The sequence below is a fragment of the Schistocerca americana genome, chromosome 1 (genome assembly GCF_021461395.2).
Source record: "Schistocerca americana isolate TAMUIC-IGC-003095 chromosome 1, iqSchAmer2.1, whole genome shotgun sequence".
Lineage (NCBI taxonomy): Eukaryota > Metazoa > Arthropoda > Insecta > Orthoptera > Acrididae > Schistocerca > Schistocerca americana.
The window spans coordinates 1183685576-1183705012 of NC_060119.1; the positions used below are offsets into that span (position 1 = coordinate 1183685576).

General features: G+C 41.0%; 1 protein-coding gene across 1 annotated transcript in view; it reads left to right on the forward strand.

Moving 5' to 3' along the window:
• LOC124552042 (scoloptoxin SSD14-like) overlaps window positions 1–6275 on the forward strand; it is a 146741-nt gene extending 140466 nt beyond the window's left edge. The window contains exon 10 of the mRNA XM_047126486.1: window positions 6014–6275. Within this exon, the coding sequence (XP_046982442.1) occupies window positions 6014–6187 (174 nt within the window). The 3' untranslated portion in view covers window positions 6188–6275. The remainder of the gene's footprint in view (window positions 1–6013) is intronic.
• The last annotated feature ends 13162 nt before the right edge of the window (window positions 6276–19437 follow it).

The window sequence follows — 19437 nt, forward strand, 5'->3', positions numbered from 1 at the left end:
AATCAGATTGAAGATAAAGCCTGTTGCTGGGATATATGACTAGGAAAGGAATGAATGTCATACCAAGAATTTGAAAAAATCTTTCTGGACAAATATTGGCTGCAAAACAAATAGAGTGATATACTAATATCGATTTGTAACTGCCCGTATAACAGGAGATCGGTTGGGACATATGCTGAATTTTTAGAAAAGAAACTTGAAAGGAACCAGTACTTAAGTACTCCCTATGATGAAAGAGCAGTTGTAAGGTGGGTGGTGCAAAGATTACCAAGAAATACACTCAACCACTTAGTAGGAACCCTTATTGAGTCCGTCATACAAGCAAGTATGATATTTGCTGAACTAGAGAGAGAAGAAAGACTAGGGGCAGTGTTTAGAGGTAACTTTGACACTGCCAGGTGACAGCCAGAAGGATGGCATGAAACAAAAATGAAGTTTGGACAGTGCATGCCAGAGGATGAGGCAGCTATGGATACAAAGGCTTTTTTTGTGGAGACGTGGGAGGAAGATGAGCATAACACATATGGGAATGAATGCGGTACTTGAGAGTGAGTGTGAAGAGTAGAACATTTTGCAGGCTAATCAGATGGAAACAGGCCATAGTTTCAGGTGTGGCCTGACCTGAAATGGATGAAGTGGGCCACAACATTACAATATGAATGAGACTAGCAAAGTTTTTGTAACAACCTAAGACCAATTCAGAGTTGACCAAGAAGATTTGCTAGTAGAAGAGGTAGTTGGTGATGATAAGGCAGTAATCAAACCAGTTATAAAAACAGAAATCTATGGAAGGAAAACGAGAAAACTGATTGAATCTGGAAGTGAGCTGTCTGCAATCGCCAACAGCATTTACAAGCATTATTAATGGAGAGTGCACAAATACTAAGTTTGCCTGTGATGGATTTTAAGATTAAATCACCTGTGGGAGAAGCTGAGAAACCAATTAGCTGTCAAAATAGATGGAGAAATGTATCAGCTGGATGCCATGGTGGTACCTGGGTTACAAGAGGAATTTATTATTGGATCGGATTGACTCACTGAGCAGCAAGCAGAAATAGATTATGGAAAGAATGAGATAAGAATAAGAGGAGATGGTGGAGTCAAGAAAATTCAGTTTGTCAAAAACATGGCAGTTGATAGGAAATTTTCATGAATCTACCAAGTAGTTGAAATGAAAGGATATGAAAACAATGTGTCAGAGGTTTATGAAGTCAAACCAGCTAGAAATTTAGAGGAGTCAGAACAACAACATGAACTTAATCCAGATGAAATATGTTTGACAATTAATGGCATTTCGATGTTTGTACCCAGAAAAGAAGAAGAATTGTTCAAGTTGATTGGAAATCACACAGAGGTATTTGGTAAAAAATCAAGGATCATAAAATGATTGCCTTATCGGATCATAATAAAACCACATAACCGTCTTCCATATAACATGCCTCAAGCTAGGAAACAACCCACAGAGAAGGTTCTTTAAAGGTTGTTTTCATCCAGAGTAATCAAATGAGCCAGGAGTCAGTTTAACAGCCATTTGATGACTGTCTTTAAAAAGAACAAGAAGGTTCACTTGGGTTTAGATGTGAGACAAGTGAATAAGCATTGTCTGTAACAAAAAATTATAATCTTCAGTTTATTAAATATAAATAAGTAAAATAAAATAAAAAAGTAACTACCATATTAAGTTAAATCTAATTTCTATGTATGATCTTTTTCTGATTTTTATTCATGTTAAGTTTGATAGCCTAGTTAACTTTTAAATAATTAGCAGCAATGACTATAAAAGTAAGGTAATTATTTTTTCATCCTGAAAGAAAAAAAATTAATGCGTACAATTTCAACACATGTGTAATTCTTTTCACTTATATTTATGAATAATATTTACATATTTGAATGGTTTTATCTTCTTTACTATCTGAATTGCCATATACATTGGACATTGTGTTGTTTGTGATAGTAGCTTACTGTGTACAAAGGTTTGTCAGAAATAACTGTAAATGTTTTATTTGTGGGAAACCTTTATACAATGTGCTACATTTTATCCACTAATATGACAACTTGGCATGAAGTTCCAACTCACAATGACTACGTTTTTTAGCAAAAATTTTAAAGACCAGAAGATGATAGCAAAGTCTATTGAAGCCATTTGTCGAAAATGTGTGATATTTATGTGATCTAATCTATAGAAAGTTTTTTACCAAGTAAAACAGTTCACGCCTTCTCATTTCTAACATGAGAAAACTCAATCATCTAAGTAGTGTGCACAACAGGGGATGTTGCGTATCAACTGTTCTAAGAGTTCCTGAAAAATAGCAGATGGGCTCACAATGCCAAAAGGCGAGCATGTGTAATGGTATAACTTGAACGGGATGTTGATAACCATAATCTGTTGGGAAGCAGAATCCAGATGAAGCTGTAGATATACCTCTGCCAAATCAATTTTTGAACAAATATTCACCACCCACCAGTTTTCTGAAGATTTTTCCAGTCCATGAAATCAGATAAGAATCCACTATTGACTGAGTGTTAATGGTGGATTTGAAACATCCACACAGATGAAGGATCCCTGAATATTTGCGAATGACAACTAATGGCATAGCCTCTTAGCTAGGGAGAAGTGGTTCAATGACCCCTTGGCCCTGCAACCTCTCAAGTTTCACCACGACTGCTAATCTTAGTCCAAAGGAGAGAGGCTGAGCATGACAAAACTTAGGTACATGCATTGGTTTGATGGTGATGTGTACCTCAAAATCCTTTTCTGTCCCCAAACATGGCAAAAACAAGGGATCGAGGAGAGGAGAAGTCATCTAGTTCCCGGAATGGAATAGAATCAGAAACAAGATGGACCATGTCTTGCATCTGAAACCCAAAACCCATGAATGGATCAGAGTAAAAATGTTCTCCAGTGTCATACTGTCTACTGCCAGAGTGCCCTCGTGACAAGTTGATACTTGATGTCGGTCATGAATTCTCTTTGAACAGGAATGGGTTGGTTTCCATAACTGACAAAATGACAATTTGTGGAGGAGAGCTCAGGTCAACTAGTTGAAGATATGGTTCACAAGGGACATAAAGTGCATGGTGTCACCTGGAAAAGAAATGGTTGTTGCTGAATTAACTATATAATGTAAGTCTTGTTGAACATCAAGCTTGCAGCCATGGACTGGCATAAGATTATGCACTTCTGTGGATTCTACATCCACATCCAAGTGCTGACTGCACGGATACTTATGGCAGACGATGGACATCTAGCCTTGTTTACTGCAGGTGGCACACATGGTACACCTATGTGGGCAGTAGCACTGGGAGTGTACACAGTAATAATCAGGACACAATGGGAAACAATGGTGGAAAACAGGAATGTCAGATTGTGACCCAAACAAATTACAGGGTCAAAACGAGGACATCAGGAATGCCACTGATGATTGGCCAATGATCACTCTGATGCAACATCAATGACATCCTCAAACTGTTCAGAAGCAGCCTGTGACACTTTGAAAGCCTTAGCTCTACCCCAATCATTGGATCTTCTAAATGCAACATGTCCCAATGGACCTCTGTTCTAGGGCAGAACGAACAACAATGTCGCAAATCAGAGAATCAGCATAGAATGTTGGCAGTGAGCAACACACAAATTTACACTTCCTACTGAACCAACAGAGGTCAGCTACCCACCCTTGATTGGACTGGCTTGGATTCTTTTGCCATTGGTGGATTTCCATATGGGAAACCACCGCTTCGGTTTGCTTAAAGTAATAAGCAAGAAAGCAAGTGACACATTTCAGAAAATGACAACACTGATGGGTCTTTTAATGTGGCAAGTTTTTGAAGCAAATGAAACATTTCAGGCATGATCGATGGAAAAAAAAAAACTAGCTTATTGCAATAATGGATCCTCTACCTGAACTGCTACTGTAGACACCACACGTATGTATCCCAGTCTTGCTTTGCTTCTTGGAATGGTGGAAAAACTGGGGGAGGGGGGGGGGCAGGGGAGTTTGGTGGGGGGGCAGGGGGGATTTGGGGGGGGGGGGGGGGGTTTCAGATGGGTGCATAGGTAGCAGTGGAGGGCTGCTGTTGCTCCCAGCAAATTTTTAAATAATTGATGAAACAAGTCTAACTGGTGCTGTTGTTGCTCAAGTTGTTGCTTCTGTTGTTGTAGCAACTGAACCAATGCCAGATTCATCTTACTCATGAAAGACACATGCAGAACCAACTACCTTGTCACCAAAACTGGTGTACCTACACTATTTATTGATAACCACTACATACAAAAAAAATTATGTTGGCTGATAACTGCATGGAATAATGACAAGGTTACAGAAAATTAACACAACTATTGATTGTCCAAGCAGAGAATGCACACCAGTACAGAGCTGGTCTGACTTGAGAGCCATGAGCATGGTGCATAACATCCTATGAAACATTCTTCTTTGCTATCCATTCTTCAAATATGGGCAACAGAAAATCCACATGCAAATCAACCAGTACCACTTCATCCTGAAAAGGTCACTGTGTGGTGCAGATTTATGGCATCATTTGTCATAGGTTCATATTTTTTTGAAGAGACAGGTGCTTCCGGTCCTGTTACCTGTACCATCCATCACTGGTAAGCACTATGAGTGTCTTTTGTGCAACCACTTGATTCCAGCTCTACAACAGCATGGATGTGTGGATGGCATCATTTTTATGCAAGATAGCACACCTCTGCATATTGCAAATCCAGTTAAGCAGCTGCTGAAGCGTCATTTAGGAAATACTAGAATTACCAGCCGCCATTTCCCTATAGCCTGGCTGTCCTGATCACCTGATCTTAATCCGCGTGACTTCTGGCTGTGAGGCTATCTGAAAGATGTGGTGTTCAATGTTCTGATTTCAAACTTAGCTGCATTAAAGGTGTGCATTGCACAACACTTTCTGAATGTGACCCCAGAAACACTTCGATCAGTTGTTGAACATGCTGTTTCTCGATTTCAACTTGTTGCAGAAAACAGTGGACAGCATATTGAACAAGTTTTGTGCCAATCACATGGAAAGTAATAATCCAATTTGATTTTGATTGATGATTTTTATGTGGTTTCTGGCCTCAGGACAATTAAAAACCAGTGTGATTGATACTTTTTATGCAGTTTTTGGTCTCAGGACAATGAAAAATTGATTTTTCCCATACAATTTGATATGACCTTGACATGGTGGATGGGCTTACATAACTAACTGTATCACACCTGCACACCCATGCACACTGAGTAGTACAGTTTGTTTAATGTCAAACATACATCTTAGGCAGTGTTGTATGAGTCATTTGTCATTTGTAGTCAACCACTGTTAAATTATGATGCTTAAAGTGGTATACATTGCTACATTTCGTAGCTATTTATTTTCCTTCTGCCATACATTTTCCCCCTTCTCCAATGATGTTCCATTGCAATTTGATGTCATTCTGGGCAGTGGTGTTATTTCTAAAGTGGTTTGAAAGTTTAACTTTAATTATAATCACCCTGTATGTCACATATTGTTTTTTGCTTCAGCGAATAAATCATTTAAAACTAATATTTTGTGCTTACAACCATGTTCTGCTTCCAGTTTTCTCAACAATACATACCTCCAGGATACTAAATATGTAACAATGCTGATAGACCCAAATAAACGCACACAGCAGTGTCTTAGATTTTGGAAAGCCAGGAGAGTCTCATGGACCTTTATATGTGTCAATTGGGAGTGTCAAATGTTTTGTCTCTCGAAGGAAAGTATTAGCCAGCAATTACACCCCATAATTTTATAAACATATTTTTATATGGGTAGAGAAGTCTTAACAAACAATAGTGATGATGTGTACAAGAAGGAGTGTATCTAACACTACAAAAGTCATCTCACAGTGTTTGCATATAAAGGAGAATCCACACATGCCATTTTACTTTGTCAGTTACAACTGGTTATTAATTTAATATCTATATTTAAAATGTTAATAGAATTTAGCTCAGACATTTGTTTTCTGAATTGTTCAATTGATTTACAGAATGTCATCGAAGGCCTCAGCAAAATTGGCCACAGTGTGCAAGAATTTCCTCTTGGTGGGACATCAGTGAATGGAATTGGAGTGTCTTCAAGAGTGACTGGAATTGCCGTGTCTGGAGGGAAAATTTATGCAAATTCAGACTTCAGGGTTAATGGAGTAGTAGCCGGTTTTTAAGACTGTAAACCAACACTGTGGAAAGATTAGGATGTTAAAATATATTAGGTCATATCTAAATTTACCATCTTGTTTTTGTACCTCTTAGGCTTCCTGGATATTCTTCTTTAATCTTCCTCCTATAATATTGAATGCAGTAAACAGTTATTAAATAATATACCCAACATTACAGAATCTGATTTTCATTCTCTTCACATTTGTTAGTACTAAGCACAGTTTCAGTGGTCAGCTTTTTAGAATATATGTGCATTAATATCATAACACAGATCAGTAGTTACATCAACTAGAAAAAGTTTGAGAAAGTTCACAAATGGCAATGATTAACAGAATAACTATACATTGAAAACTAACCCATGACTGATCTGATGGAAAATTATGTGATGAACATAGAATGCATGAGTCCATGAACAGAATCAAAAACTAGTGTCCCAAGAGGTGGAGATATAAAAGGGCAAGGCCAGTTTTTAGAAATATCTCACCAAAACAAGGTTTGGGATCCATCCACTGGAAGCCACTTTAGTTCTGGCTCAATTTTTTGGCTGCTGATAAGTTGATATAGTTGTACATCCATAATCTGTGCAGACAACATGAGGCGTAGCACCATATACCGATCCTGCATTGGAGGCGGTGAAGTGGGAGATGTGTCTCAGAGCTGGATAGTGACAGATGGTGATGTGAGACTGGGCACGCACATAGTTTATGTATCAGCCAATAGAGGACAGAATTGTATAGGGGACTGTGATTTAGTTTCGATTGTGCCCACTAGAGTGCACTAAAGTAATAGAATGTTTTTCATAAACTGTTCTAGTATTTTGATAAAGTGTTATTATGTCTTTTTGCGTATTTAAAATGTTATAAATGTGTTTTAGCTGTATGAATGATGCATGAGTGTGGTTTAAGGTTAATATGAAGATAATTGTGTAATGAGTTATGTAGTGGGATTTAGTGTGGGAACATTTCGAAGAAGCATGGATTTGAACAAAGGGGATTTTTTAGAATAGATTTGTAAAGTAAGTTTATGGTAAAGGGAAAGTTAATTCAGGTATAAATAACAATAGTAAATAACTTTATGCATAAACAAAACTTCAGCTATTAGATAATTACGTCGGTAAAAAGTGCAGTCATAGGGTTTACTATTTTGCGATTGGTTATTGATGAAAAGCACGGACTGATGCAGGAGAATGTTGTTTTGCTATTGGCTGTTGAGTAAACTGACCAATGGTAAAGCAATATTCTTCGCGCGCCTTTTTCTGCTGGTAGAGAAACAGTTATAAATGTGTTTTAGCTGTATGAATGATGCATGAGTGTGGTTTAAGGTTAATATGAAGATAATTGTGTTTCATACATCAAAAGTGTTTTAAAGTGACGGCATAATTATTCCGATGGGTGTGTAGAAATTTCGGAATTTTTAAGTGAATTTTGTGACGAGAACAGACATAAATTCCGCGTGGTGTAATGAGCAGGTTGGTGTCTAAAAACTGTGACTGCATTAGGTACCGACAGACTTAATATTTGTCGAGCATTCTCAGTCAAAAAAATCCATATTTTTGTAGCTATTACATTTTTGGGAAATACAACACCATAAACTTGCTAACATGAGTGAAAGGGATTGTGAGTGACTGTGTTAAGATAGTCTTAACACAGTCACTCACAATCCCTTTGGGCTTGGCAGTGATACTTGTTTACCTAAGTTTCAGAATATTAGATAAGGACAAAATTTCCAACCTTTCATTTCGTGTGAAAACTTTCTCCCAAAACATAGATTAGTGACTTTAATTGTAGCGTGGTTCACATCGAAGTACAGTAGGTTTCGCTCAGCTTCCCTACTGATGATCTGCTGAGACAATGTTCACAGGTAGGTGCAGGTTCATCATAAAGGGACGGAAGAAACCACGCTGCTGTGAACGGTAGCTTATAGTTGATCTATATAGAGCCAGAATTAATTTGAGAAAAATTGTCTGGTATTATATTGTGAAATTTAATTTTTTTTCATGAGAATGTTCAGTTTACTATGGAATCAGGTACATTTTGTTTATCATAAGCCCACTCACACAGATTTGTCCTTACACTTTTCATGTTGCCACCACCCATTCCAAAACATGAGTGTGCTTAAAACTCCTACACGGAGCCCATACAGTGCCAGATTAAGATAGTTTGCCTGAAGAGCTTGCACATTCAAAGACAGTGTTCAGAGACAAGGGATACTCTACCTGACAAATTAACATGGCATTCTCTGCAAAAACCAAGAACCAGGAAGTGGATAAAGAGGAGAATGTGCCAGCAAAGTCCCTAGCTTTTCTTCGCTTTGTTGGAAATTTACCTTCAAACCAGCAAGAATTCATAGTAATTTTCAGGTGAAAGTGATTTTCCGCCCACCATCTAAGATTTCAGACCTGCTGGGATCAGTGAAGGGCAATTTGTTTTTGTGGAAGCTGGAAACTCACTAAATACCATCCAGTGTGGTATGGCCTATATAGCCAAACAACATGCACACTGGAAGAATGCTGCACAGAACGTAAACGTAAACCCAGCAAGTCTGCAATTTCAGAACATTGTATCTCCAACGGACATTCAATAGAGTATGACAAAACATTAATTTTGGCCACAGTGACATCTTTTTGGGACCCCATTGTAAAAGAATCTATTGAAATACATGTCACAGAAAATCCAATGAACCGTGACAGTGGCTACCATCTGGATAATGTGTGGAATCCTGTCATCTCTGAGATTTGCTCCAGATGAAGATGCCAGAATACTCCGATGGCAGTGGCAAGCAGCTGTGCCAAAGACAACTAATCTTCGCAGTTCCACTAGTGAAGGCACTGCTGCTGAGCAGTGTGGTCCGTCTGTCACTGTGACTCTGACCCCAGCATGGCAATACTCTCAGTGCGCTATTTAGGGTGGAGCACAGAACGTCTTTGTTAGTCTTTGATGACTCACCTGAAGATGATTGGCTATCGAAATATTTTGGAGTGAAATTTATGATGATTGGCTGCAATCCTGAAATCTCTCCAAACATGCTACCATATTGTCTGCCCCCTACAAGGTGAATGTTTGTTGTAAATTGGCTGAAAAATTCCAGCTGGCAACACTGTCTCAGTGAAAAGGATTGACATAGCATTTGAAATGCAACATAAATAAATTTAGGTTCAGAGACCATGATGAAGACTCATGCTTCTATGTATGTCTGAAGTGCTTAATAGCTTCATACATTGCTTACAGTTGCTTTTCATAAGCACTCTACTCTATTTGTTAGTATGACAACTGCCAGGAGGAAAAACCAAGTGACTTCCTTGTAAAGTTTATTTGGTGGTGAAGCAACACCCATATCACCACTTGACTAGTGTCCAATACAATGGCAAGATGTTTGAAATGGACAAGATGCACTAGCAGGATGAGCACACTTAAACTGGACATTATCTTGTCAAACACCTGTAACATTACTGTAATCTAAGTAAGAGGGCACCATCCACTGGAATTTGGTACTGATAATGGGTTAGTTAGGGGCACATATGTGGCTGCCACAAATTTTTAACACTAGATAGTCTCTGCATAGTCTCCAGGAGCCATCTTTCTTTTTTAGGAGGTGTGAGGTGATACTATCAGAATGGCTGTTTACTCCTACATTTAATAAATCACTAATTTCTTTCTGTGCTGAAGCATATTTTTCCATTGCTAAAATGTGAGCCTTAAAGGTGATAGGTGGTCTGGGAGAAGTCTAAATGTTATGTCTGACATTTTGTGCAACAGGAAAAACAGGTATAGATTGCTCTTTAGCGGTAGTGGCTTGAGACACTCAAGATGTAGATGCAGGAAAATGTCCACACAATCTGTGTAGTTCAGCTTGGGCCTCCTCCACTTCCTCATATTTTGAAATCATTTTAAAATATAACAAATTATTCTGCATAGTAATGTCTGTTTTCTCTTCTCTTAGGGAAAATAGCTTGTCAATTTAATCACAGTAAGCACACTGTAATGTATGAAGATCCTCTGGGAAGTAATTTTGTTGTGGGAGCCGGAGCTGACAGAACCCAACCTTGTCACCATGTTATCCAGTGCAGGAATGCTGTGAACCTCACTATGTTGTGATGTGCCCTATTGTGAGGTACAATGCAGAATTTGAGAGCTGCTTGCTCTACGAAGACATCCATGAACCATCTCAAAACCCACACAGATTTGTGTGTGGCATATGGAAATGACTATGTTATCAGTGCCAAGATTTGGTTCCTTGACATCAGCTGTTAGGAAAACCCACTGTAGAGGTTTCTTGAAGCCTTGGTTTACAGCAGCCACACGGAGTAGGCTGGCAGTCTGAGGCATCCTGCTGCAGTTCGCGTGGCTCTCCCCGTCAGATGTTCGAGTCCTCCCTCGGGCGTGGGTGTGTGTGTTGTCCTTAGCGTAAGTTAGTTTAAGTTAGATTAAGTAGTATGTAAGCTTAGGGACTGATGACTTCAGCAGTTGGGTCCCATAAGATCTTATCACAAATTTCAAATTTTTTTCTTGGTTTACAGCCATGATCCATTTAGCAAGCACAATAGTTTTGGAGTTATTAGCACCTGTAAGCCAAGAGTCAGCTAATGTTTCTTTGTCCTGATTCATAGTAAGTACTCTGACATCAGATCTGAAGTCAACAAGTTACATGCACAAAACAGAAGTGTTTACGATGTATAAATGATGTGGTCCACAAAAAAATGGCAAGAATGTTGTGTCACTCCTGTGTTTCATGAATAATTCCATTGTCAACACTGGGTGTGAGCACAGACCTAGTGGCTTACTGACAAGTCATTTTTAGGTCGTGATTAATGGCAAAAGCATCGACAGCTTTCGACAGATTCATACACTTTTCTGGTGAATGTTGATAGGTACATGCATCATCTCAGAGTTACTGGTCACACCTACACCCACTCACTGTTGTCATTTAAGTAACCACAAGGGAAAGTGCACTTCTGTGCCTATAGCCTGAAGTGTAAGTGGTACCAACAAGTTTGTGACCACTTGTTGACATTTCCACATGAGTCCTATTCACTGCTGTTCCATTAGCAGTTGTGTCAGCATTTCTGTGTGAATTTCCATTATGTGCCAGTGGAAAGTGATGAAGTCCTGTTGTTCTCCTAGTGGGAGGTGCTGCCATATAGTAGCTTTGAATGACATTACTAATGTGATGCTATTACAAGTCTGAAGGGCCACATTTGAACTGTCATTTTGCAAAATATTATGCATTTGGTCAGCCACAGGCAACCGTGAAGATAAGTCTTCCCTGTTGTTCTAAGACACAGCACATTTAACAGCAAATGGTATCTGGTTGAACTGCATTTGTTGTGTGGTTGTTTCTGAAATTTCTGTGTATATAACTGATATTCAGAGGTGACACCAAAACTCTGATGGGGACTTGTCACCCATTATTTCACTATCTAAGACTTGTTGTATGCATTTTTTTCTTGTTTTCCACATACATGTTGCTCGAGGTGTTGATATTTGCATATGGTAGGGGTGGTATGAATAATGTCTGACAATAATAGCAAAGTATGAGTTGCCAGAGCAAGAATAGTAAATATAAACTGTAAATTATCATCACATATGTCATAGGCAGTAAATGAGAGTTCTAGCGTTTTGAATCATAGGTCTGGCTAATGCAACATATATGGGGGAACTATGAATGACTTTGGTACATTGTGCTTAATATGTGGTGCAACCAGCTGATAAAATGTTCAAGGATTGCACAAAAGCCAACAGTTCTGATGAACATCAGTTGGTTGGAAACATTTGAGAATCAGAACTGGCTCATTCAATAACTGATCTGATGAGACAGCATCTACTGTAACCAGCATTGCAGATTCATGGTTGATGTGCTTCTCATTATTGACAGCTATTGACGGATACACCAGTTGTCGGAATACTATCGATAGTAAAAACAGAACATAGCTGCTAAAGGTGAAATATTGCAATTTATTATTGCACGCTTGCAAAAGGGTGCAACACGAGACTGTATAAAATGGAAACCACAAGAAAGTAAGACAAAAGGGAAAATAACAAAGACAACAGTCCAAAAGACATTGCCCATTTTTAGCCCATCAGAAACTCTCTTTACTATTTGATTAATTGTGCTGTTACAGCTTTATAATTAGAAAATGAAAAATAACAAATACTGTTTCCATAGAGGGAAGTTTTAATGTGTACCAGGATTTCAAAAGTTTTCCAAGAATTTTTGAAAAAGTGGTATTTTCTTATTGGAATAATTAATAAACAAACAGTGGAAAGTCCAGGATGGAATAACAATGATATTATGAAAGGGATAGACTGCTACTCATCTTACACTGGGCATGCTGAATCATGAACAAAGAAAAGGCTGCTCCACTCCAGTGGAAGGCCTTTTTGGCAAAAACTAAAGTGTATAATAGAGTTTTTTTTGTGGCTATCTGCAACTTACAATCTCCTCTATTCAGTGAGTAGAAATATGTCCTTTTCATAATACTGTTAATAAACTAACATTTTATTTTGAAGTATAAATTTTTGGGAAGAGCTACAAAATTATTACATCAGATTTTGGAAAGAATTACACATTTCAAACAATGGAAAATCCAGGATGGAATGTAACAATATTACGAAAAGGATACTTGCTATGCACCATGTAGTGGAGATGCTGAGTTGCAGATAGGCACAACAAAAAGACTGTCAGAAAGTGAGGTTTTGGCCAATAAGGCTTTGTTGAAAATACACACAAACACACACACACACACACACACACACACACACACATGACTGCAGTCTCTGGCAGCTGAGGCCACATTATGAACAGCAGTGCATGATGGGAGAGACAGCTGGGTGAGGGTAAGGAGGAGGCTGGGGCAAGGAAGGAGATGGAATCTGCTGCCCACCAAACCTACACAATATTGTCGTTCATATATCTACACAACCCCAGCTCCCAGCCCCTTGCCTCATGGCTCATATCCCTGTAATAGACTTACACACAAGACCTACCCTATTCATCCTCCCACCACCGTCTACTCCAGTCTGATCACAAACATCACCTATCCCATGTCCGCCCCAGTAGCTGAGTGGTCAGCGTGACGGATTGCCGTCCTCTGGGCCCGGGTTCGATTCCCGGCTGGGTCGGAGATTTTCTCCGCTCAGGGACTGGGTGTTGTGTTGTGTTCATCATCATTTCATCCCCATCCGGCGTGCAGGTCGCCCAATGTGGTGCCGAATGTAATAAGACCTGCGATATGGCGGCCGGACCTGCCCCGCGAGGGGCCTCCCGGCCAATGACGCCAAACGCTCATCATCATCATCACCTATCCCATCAAAGGCAGGGCTACCTGTGAAACCAGTCATGTGATCTACAAGCTAAGCTGCAACCACTGTGCTGCATTCTATGTGGGCACGACAATCAACAAGCTGTCTGTCCGCATGAATGGCAACCGACAAACTGTGGCCAAGAAACAAATGGACCACCTTGTTGCTGAGCACGCCACCCAATGTGACGTTCTTCATTTCAGTGACTGCTTCACAACCTGTGCCATATGGATCCTTCCCACCAACACCAGATTTTCTGAACAGTGCAGATAGGAATTCTTCCTGCAACATATCCTATGTTCCTGTAATCCACCTGGCCTCAATTTTCATTAGTCATTGTCCTTACCCAACTAGCCCCTTCCTTGTTCCCATTCCAGCACTACTCAGCCCTCTCAGCCCTCTATTCCACCAAGGTGTCTAAAGGTGTCTAGTCTTTTTACTTCCCTCCTTTTCCTACCCCCCCCCCCCCCCCCCCCTCTCCCTTGCCCACTGTCTAACCTCCTGACTGCACCTAGTTGTCCTACCCTCTCTCCAACTCGTCCCTGCACACTCCCACTAGCAGCACTTTACTGGCCCCCACCCTGACCTGCTATCCCTCCTCCTCCACATCCTAGCCTCCTCCTTACCCCCCACCTGGTTCTCTCTCCCATTGTGCAGCTTCCAGAGACTGCGGCATGTTTGTGTGCATTGTGCTTGCATGAGTGTGTGTGTGTGAGTGTGTGTGTGTGTGTGTGTGTGTGTGTGTGTGTGTGTGTGTGTGTGTACGTCATACACTTCTGACAAAGGCCTTATTGGCTGAAAGCTCACTTTCAAACAGTCTTCTTGTTGTGTCTATATGTGACTTAGCATCTCTGCTATATGGAGAGCAGCAATTATTCTTTTCATAATAATGTTACACAATTTAAGATTGAAACATGAAGATTTTGTATAGGAATAACCTTTGCAATATTAAGTTTAAAAAAGTCTGCTTGAAAGAGGAGAATATTGTGGCTTTTAAATAAGCTATATCAAGCTTAAGAATGAGAACTCTTCGTGGGTAGAGTTTTGATATGCACATAGTTTACAGGCATTATAACTTATGGATATTTCCTTAAATAAAATGTTTCCACATGAATTGAATGTACTATTGTCATGAGGAATTGATCAATAATACTGTGAAAAATGAAGTTCAAAAAGATATATAATGAATAAGAAATTAAATACTTTTGGACTAAAGGAGAACACTCACCAAATGGAAGAAGCATTGAGTTGTCAATAGCCTCACTCAAAAGAAAGAGAACTTACCAGCTTTTGGAGTTGTCCTCTAATGAGCTAGAATAAAACACACACACACACACACACACACACACAAACACACACACACACACACACACACACACACACACACACACACACACATGGAATGCAAACACCCACACACACATATGAGTGCATGCTTATACACGCGCCTCTGCTCCTACATGATGGTGACAGAGACTTTCTGGCAGGTGGACTGGTTGTACTGGGCTGGTGTTAGGTACAGAGGGTAGAGGCAGGGAGAGTGACTGTGAAGTGTTTTTGACCCTCTTCTTATGTGTTTGGAGCTGAGTCGGAATACTCACATTTGATCTGTCACCTGACATATCGTGTGTTAATCTACATTTAATGTAACTTGGTCACCATTCATTATCTTGCCTTATGCAGCTGTTATTGGTGGAAGGAAAAATGATATCTACTCTAATTATGAAATGATGTCAGCATTTCATCAATGACTGTTTTGTATTTGTTTCAATGGGTGTACTGATCAACATTTACTTCATTACTTGGAGTGGATACAATATAAATTAAATAGAACATCTGCCTTAAAGGCTTGACAAGAAATAAGTAACGTTTCATTGTAAGGCTTCCTTTGTTTATTGCTGTTTACATTCTTGGATAGGCTGTTTGCTCCTTGACACTGCCAAGGTGCAACATCAAAACATAAAAGCCTTTGCCCACAGCGGGTGAAGATGTTTACTCAGCATCATGTCTTGCTGATTACTTGAACCGTATACCTCTCCATTCAACTCTGCACAAACGTGAAACAAGACGTCTGCGCACAGTGCGTGTTTTGCAGTTTATTCCCTACCTAATACTACTTCACTATTTTGACATGGGTATCTTTACTTATAATCAATAGGGAGTGGGAAATGTCATTTGCCTAAATGGTATATAACACTACAGACTCCCCCCACTTAAAGGAAAGTTGTCAGGGCCACTCTTTACTCTGCTAGCTACAAATGAATTCTCATAACATAAAACTCATAATTACTTAATGCTAATTGACTTTTCATTAAGGAGAAAATATTCCATCTTTAATAACAAGCCCCAAGTCTTGCATAATCCCATCCATTTACAGTTCTCAACCCTATTTTAGTATTGTTCTTTCAATTTTAATGTTATAATAAAGTGATAAACCTTTTATTTAATTTTCAGCATATTCTGCTACGCAGTGTTGCCTTAGGAGTATTTGTCTTCTATACTTGATATTCTGTTTATCTGATGCAGTAAACTTATGTAATGACCAGTCTCTCTAAAAAGAGATATATATCTTTTTCATATGGATATGGATCTACTTGACCAGATTTAAAGTCAGAAAAATATTTAAAATGATTTTTTGTGGTTTCTGTACTTATGCTATTATCTACTGTATCATCTTTAATCTAGTACAATATTTTAGATATCTTTTTGTTTATCTATTACCTGAGAATTACATCCTTATTTTATTTGAAATAACTATGTGTACTTAAATACCTATGTGAGTTTGAACACATTTCCAACATTTTCTGACATCATTATTACTTGAAGTGTTGCCAGTCAGATATATGTCTACTGTACGACCTCTAGAGTCAAATCTCAGCGTGTGCTTTTGTCAATTTGTGTGGAAAATCTCTGCTGCAAACCATCTTTCATCTTGGCTATCAGGTAAATATATTCAATTTTATTACTAATTTGTAGAAAATTTCTACATCATGAGCATCAGTCACTATACAGCTTCATATTTCGGTATTAACTTTACTTACACTCATTCTAAAGGCATACACTGTATCAAACCTCTATGCCATTACAATGCAGGTATTGTCCTTTTCCCTGTACACACAAAAAAGTATGGTACAGTTCATTCTCCCAATAGATTCACCTGACCAAGGTATAGACTATCCCTTCCATGGGTTCACCTATCCTTACACTTCTCCTACTTACATAAATCAGTACAGGTCATTCCAGCCATGGATTCACTTGACCAAGGAAAATGCCATTCCTCCTATGGATCCACGTATCCTTTTCTTCCCCTACACCTATTTTGTGATTTTTGATATGCACCTTCATCAGTAAACACAGCTACTAGCCATTTTCTACAATCTTTATTCACTGTGAATGAGAATTTTCTTCACGCAAGATCTTTGACTGTTTAATCTAATGGTCCACATTGAGGATGATAGGCTGCCTCCTCTCCCAACGTAATCTCACTGTTGGTACCACACTGTATTCAGCAATGACGCAAAAAAGTGCCGCCCTCTTTGCAAGCACCCGAAAAGCCAATTGTCCAATAAGTGCCAACCCACACTACATTCTATCCATGCTTCCATCCCATCAAACGGCTGCCTTTATGTCAAAAACTATTCTTCGAGTCACAACTTCCTCATGGACACCAGTACTGACTTCTCAATTGTACCTAAATCGATGGTCTCATGCCGCCTCACATGCACATGCTCTCTCCTTCGAGCCATGAACTCAGCTACACTTGAGACCTGCAGCTCCATCGAGCTTCAACTCCACCTCTCTAACAGCCTCTCCCTCCTCTGGATCTTCCATGTGGCGGACGTCACAGAACGAATCCTGGGAATCAACTTCTTATTACACCACCACCTGTCTCCAAACATCATTTGAGGTTCTCTGTTTCATAACACCTCTAACTCTCACATCCCGTGTGACTGTGCTCCACCACTTTCTCCAAGTGTAAACGCCATTAACTGTTTAGTGCATGGCTCTCATGAGCAGGATTTGTGCAATCATGAATCGCATCCTGGCAGAAAGTGTCAGGACACACACCCTCTGCTCTGAAATTCCATTTTGATATATCGCATTGCATGCACCGAGGATGAGCTTGCCGCGATCACCACCTGCATCAATTCACACCGCTCGGCAGTGCCAACACCTGAGCCTTCATCCGTTGCACTTGACAGCTTTGTCAACAGCAGCACACAGGTTATCAACACCACACCTATTTCGTGTGACTCCCATCTCAACAACCACACAGTGCCACCCCTGTCCCCACCAAGTGTGTCAATGTCTCTCTCACCTGTTTCACCAGCTGACACTTGCACGCCTCAAGACAATCCAGCTGTCCAGGCTCCACCATGCCCACTGCTGCCAAGAGCGAGCACGCCCAATGTGTTGGTAAACATTCCCCCCCCCCCCCCCCCCACCCTCGTGTCTCCTTGCAAGGCTCACTCTAGAGCTCTGCTTGCGCCCACCACCACATACTCGGTACTCACAAACTGCCATCCACACTGACAGAAGATAACAAACATGACAAACACCTGACTTTTGCGCTGCCATTCCCCTCTCAAGCAGCCAACTACGCTGTTTCCAAGCCACGAGCCCCTAAAAAAATCAACCACCACAATCCCCTGCCTGCACACAGCCATCAAACATTCAGTTTTCACCATCACAAATGGAACTGTTCATCACATTGTCACATTCAAGGGCCCACCTATTCGCCACAAGTCTCGCCGCCTTAACACATTCAAGTTACACTTAGCTCACCAGCAAATACAGAAACTTCTTGAGGCAGGGATTTTACTGCCTTCCCATACACCTCAACCCTCAACAGGATGGCTCCTTTCATACACTCCTGGAAATGGAAAAAAAGAACACATTGACACCGGTGTGTCAGACCCACCATACTTGCTCCGGACACTGCGAGAGGGCTGTACAAGCAATGATCACACGCACGGCACAGCGGACACACCAGGAACCGCGGTGTTGGCCGTCGAATGGCGCTAGCTGCGCAGCATTTGTGCACCGCCGCCGTCAGTGTCAGCCAGTTTGCCGTGGCATACGGAGCTCCATCGCAGTCTTTAACACTGGTAGCATGCCGCGACAGCGTGGACGTGAACCGTATGTGCAGTAGACGGACTTTGAGCGAGGGCGTATAGTGGGCATGCGGGAGGCCGGGTGGACGTACCGCCGAATTGCTCAACACGTGGGGCGTGAGGTCTCCACAGTACATCGATGTTGTCGCCAGTGGTTGGCGGAAGGTTCACGTGCCCGTCGACCTGGGACCGGACCGCAGCGACGCACGGATGCACGCCAAGACCGTAGGATCCTACGCAGTGCCGTAGGGGACCGCACCGCCACTTCCCAGCAAATTAGGGACACTGTTGCTCCTGGGGTATCGGCGAGGACCATTCGCAACCGTCTCCATGAAGCTGGGCTACGGTCCCGCACACCGTTAGGCCGTCTTCCGCTCACGCCCCAACATCGTGCAGCCCGCCTCCAGTGGTGTCGCGACAGGCGTGAATGGAGGGACGAATGGAGACGTGTCGTCTTCAGCGATGAGAGTCGCTTCTGCCTTGGTGCCAATGATGGTCGTATGCGTGTTTGGCGCCGTGCAGGTGAGCGCCACAATCAGGACTGCATATGACCGAGGCACACAGGGCCAACACCCGGCATCATGGTGTGGGGAGCGATCTCCTACACTGGCCGTACACCACTGGTGATCGTCGAGGGGACACTGAATAGTGCACGGTACATCCAAACCGTCATCGAACCCATCGTTCTACCATTCCTAGACCGGCAAGGGAACTTGCTGTTCCAACAGGACAATGCACGTCCGCATGTATCCCGTGCCACCCAACGTGCTCTAGAAGGTGTAAGTCAACTACCCTGGCCAGCAAGATCTCCGGATCCGTCCCCCATTGAGCATGTTTGGGACT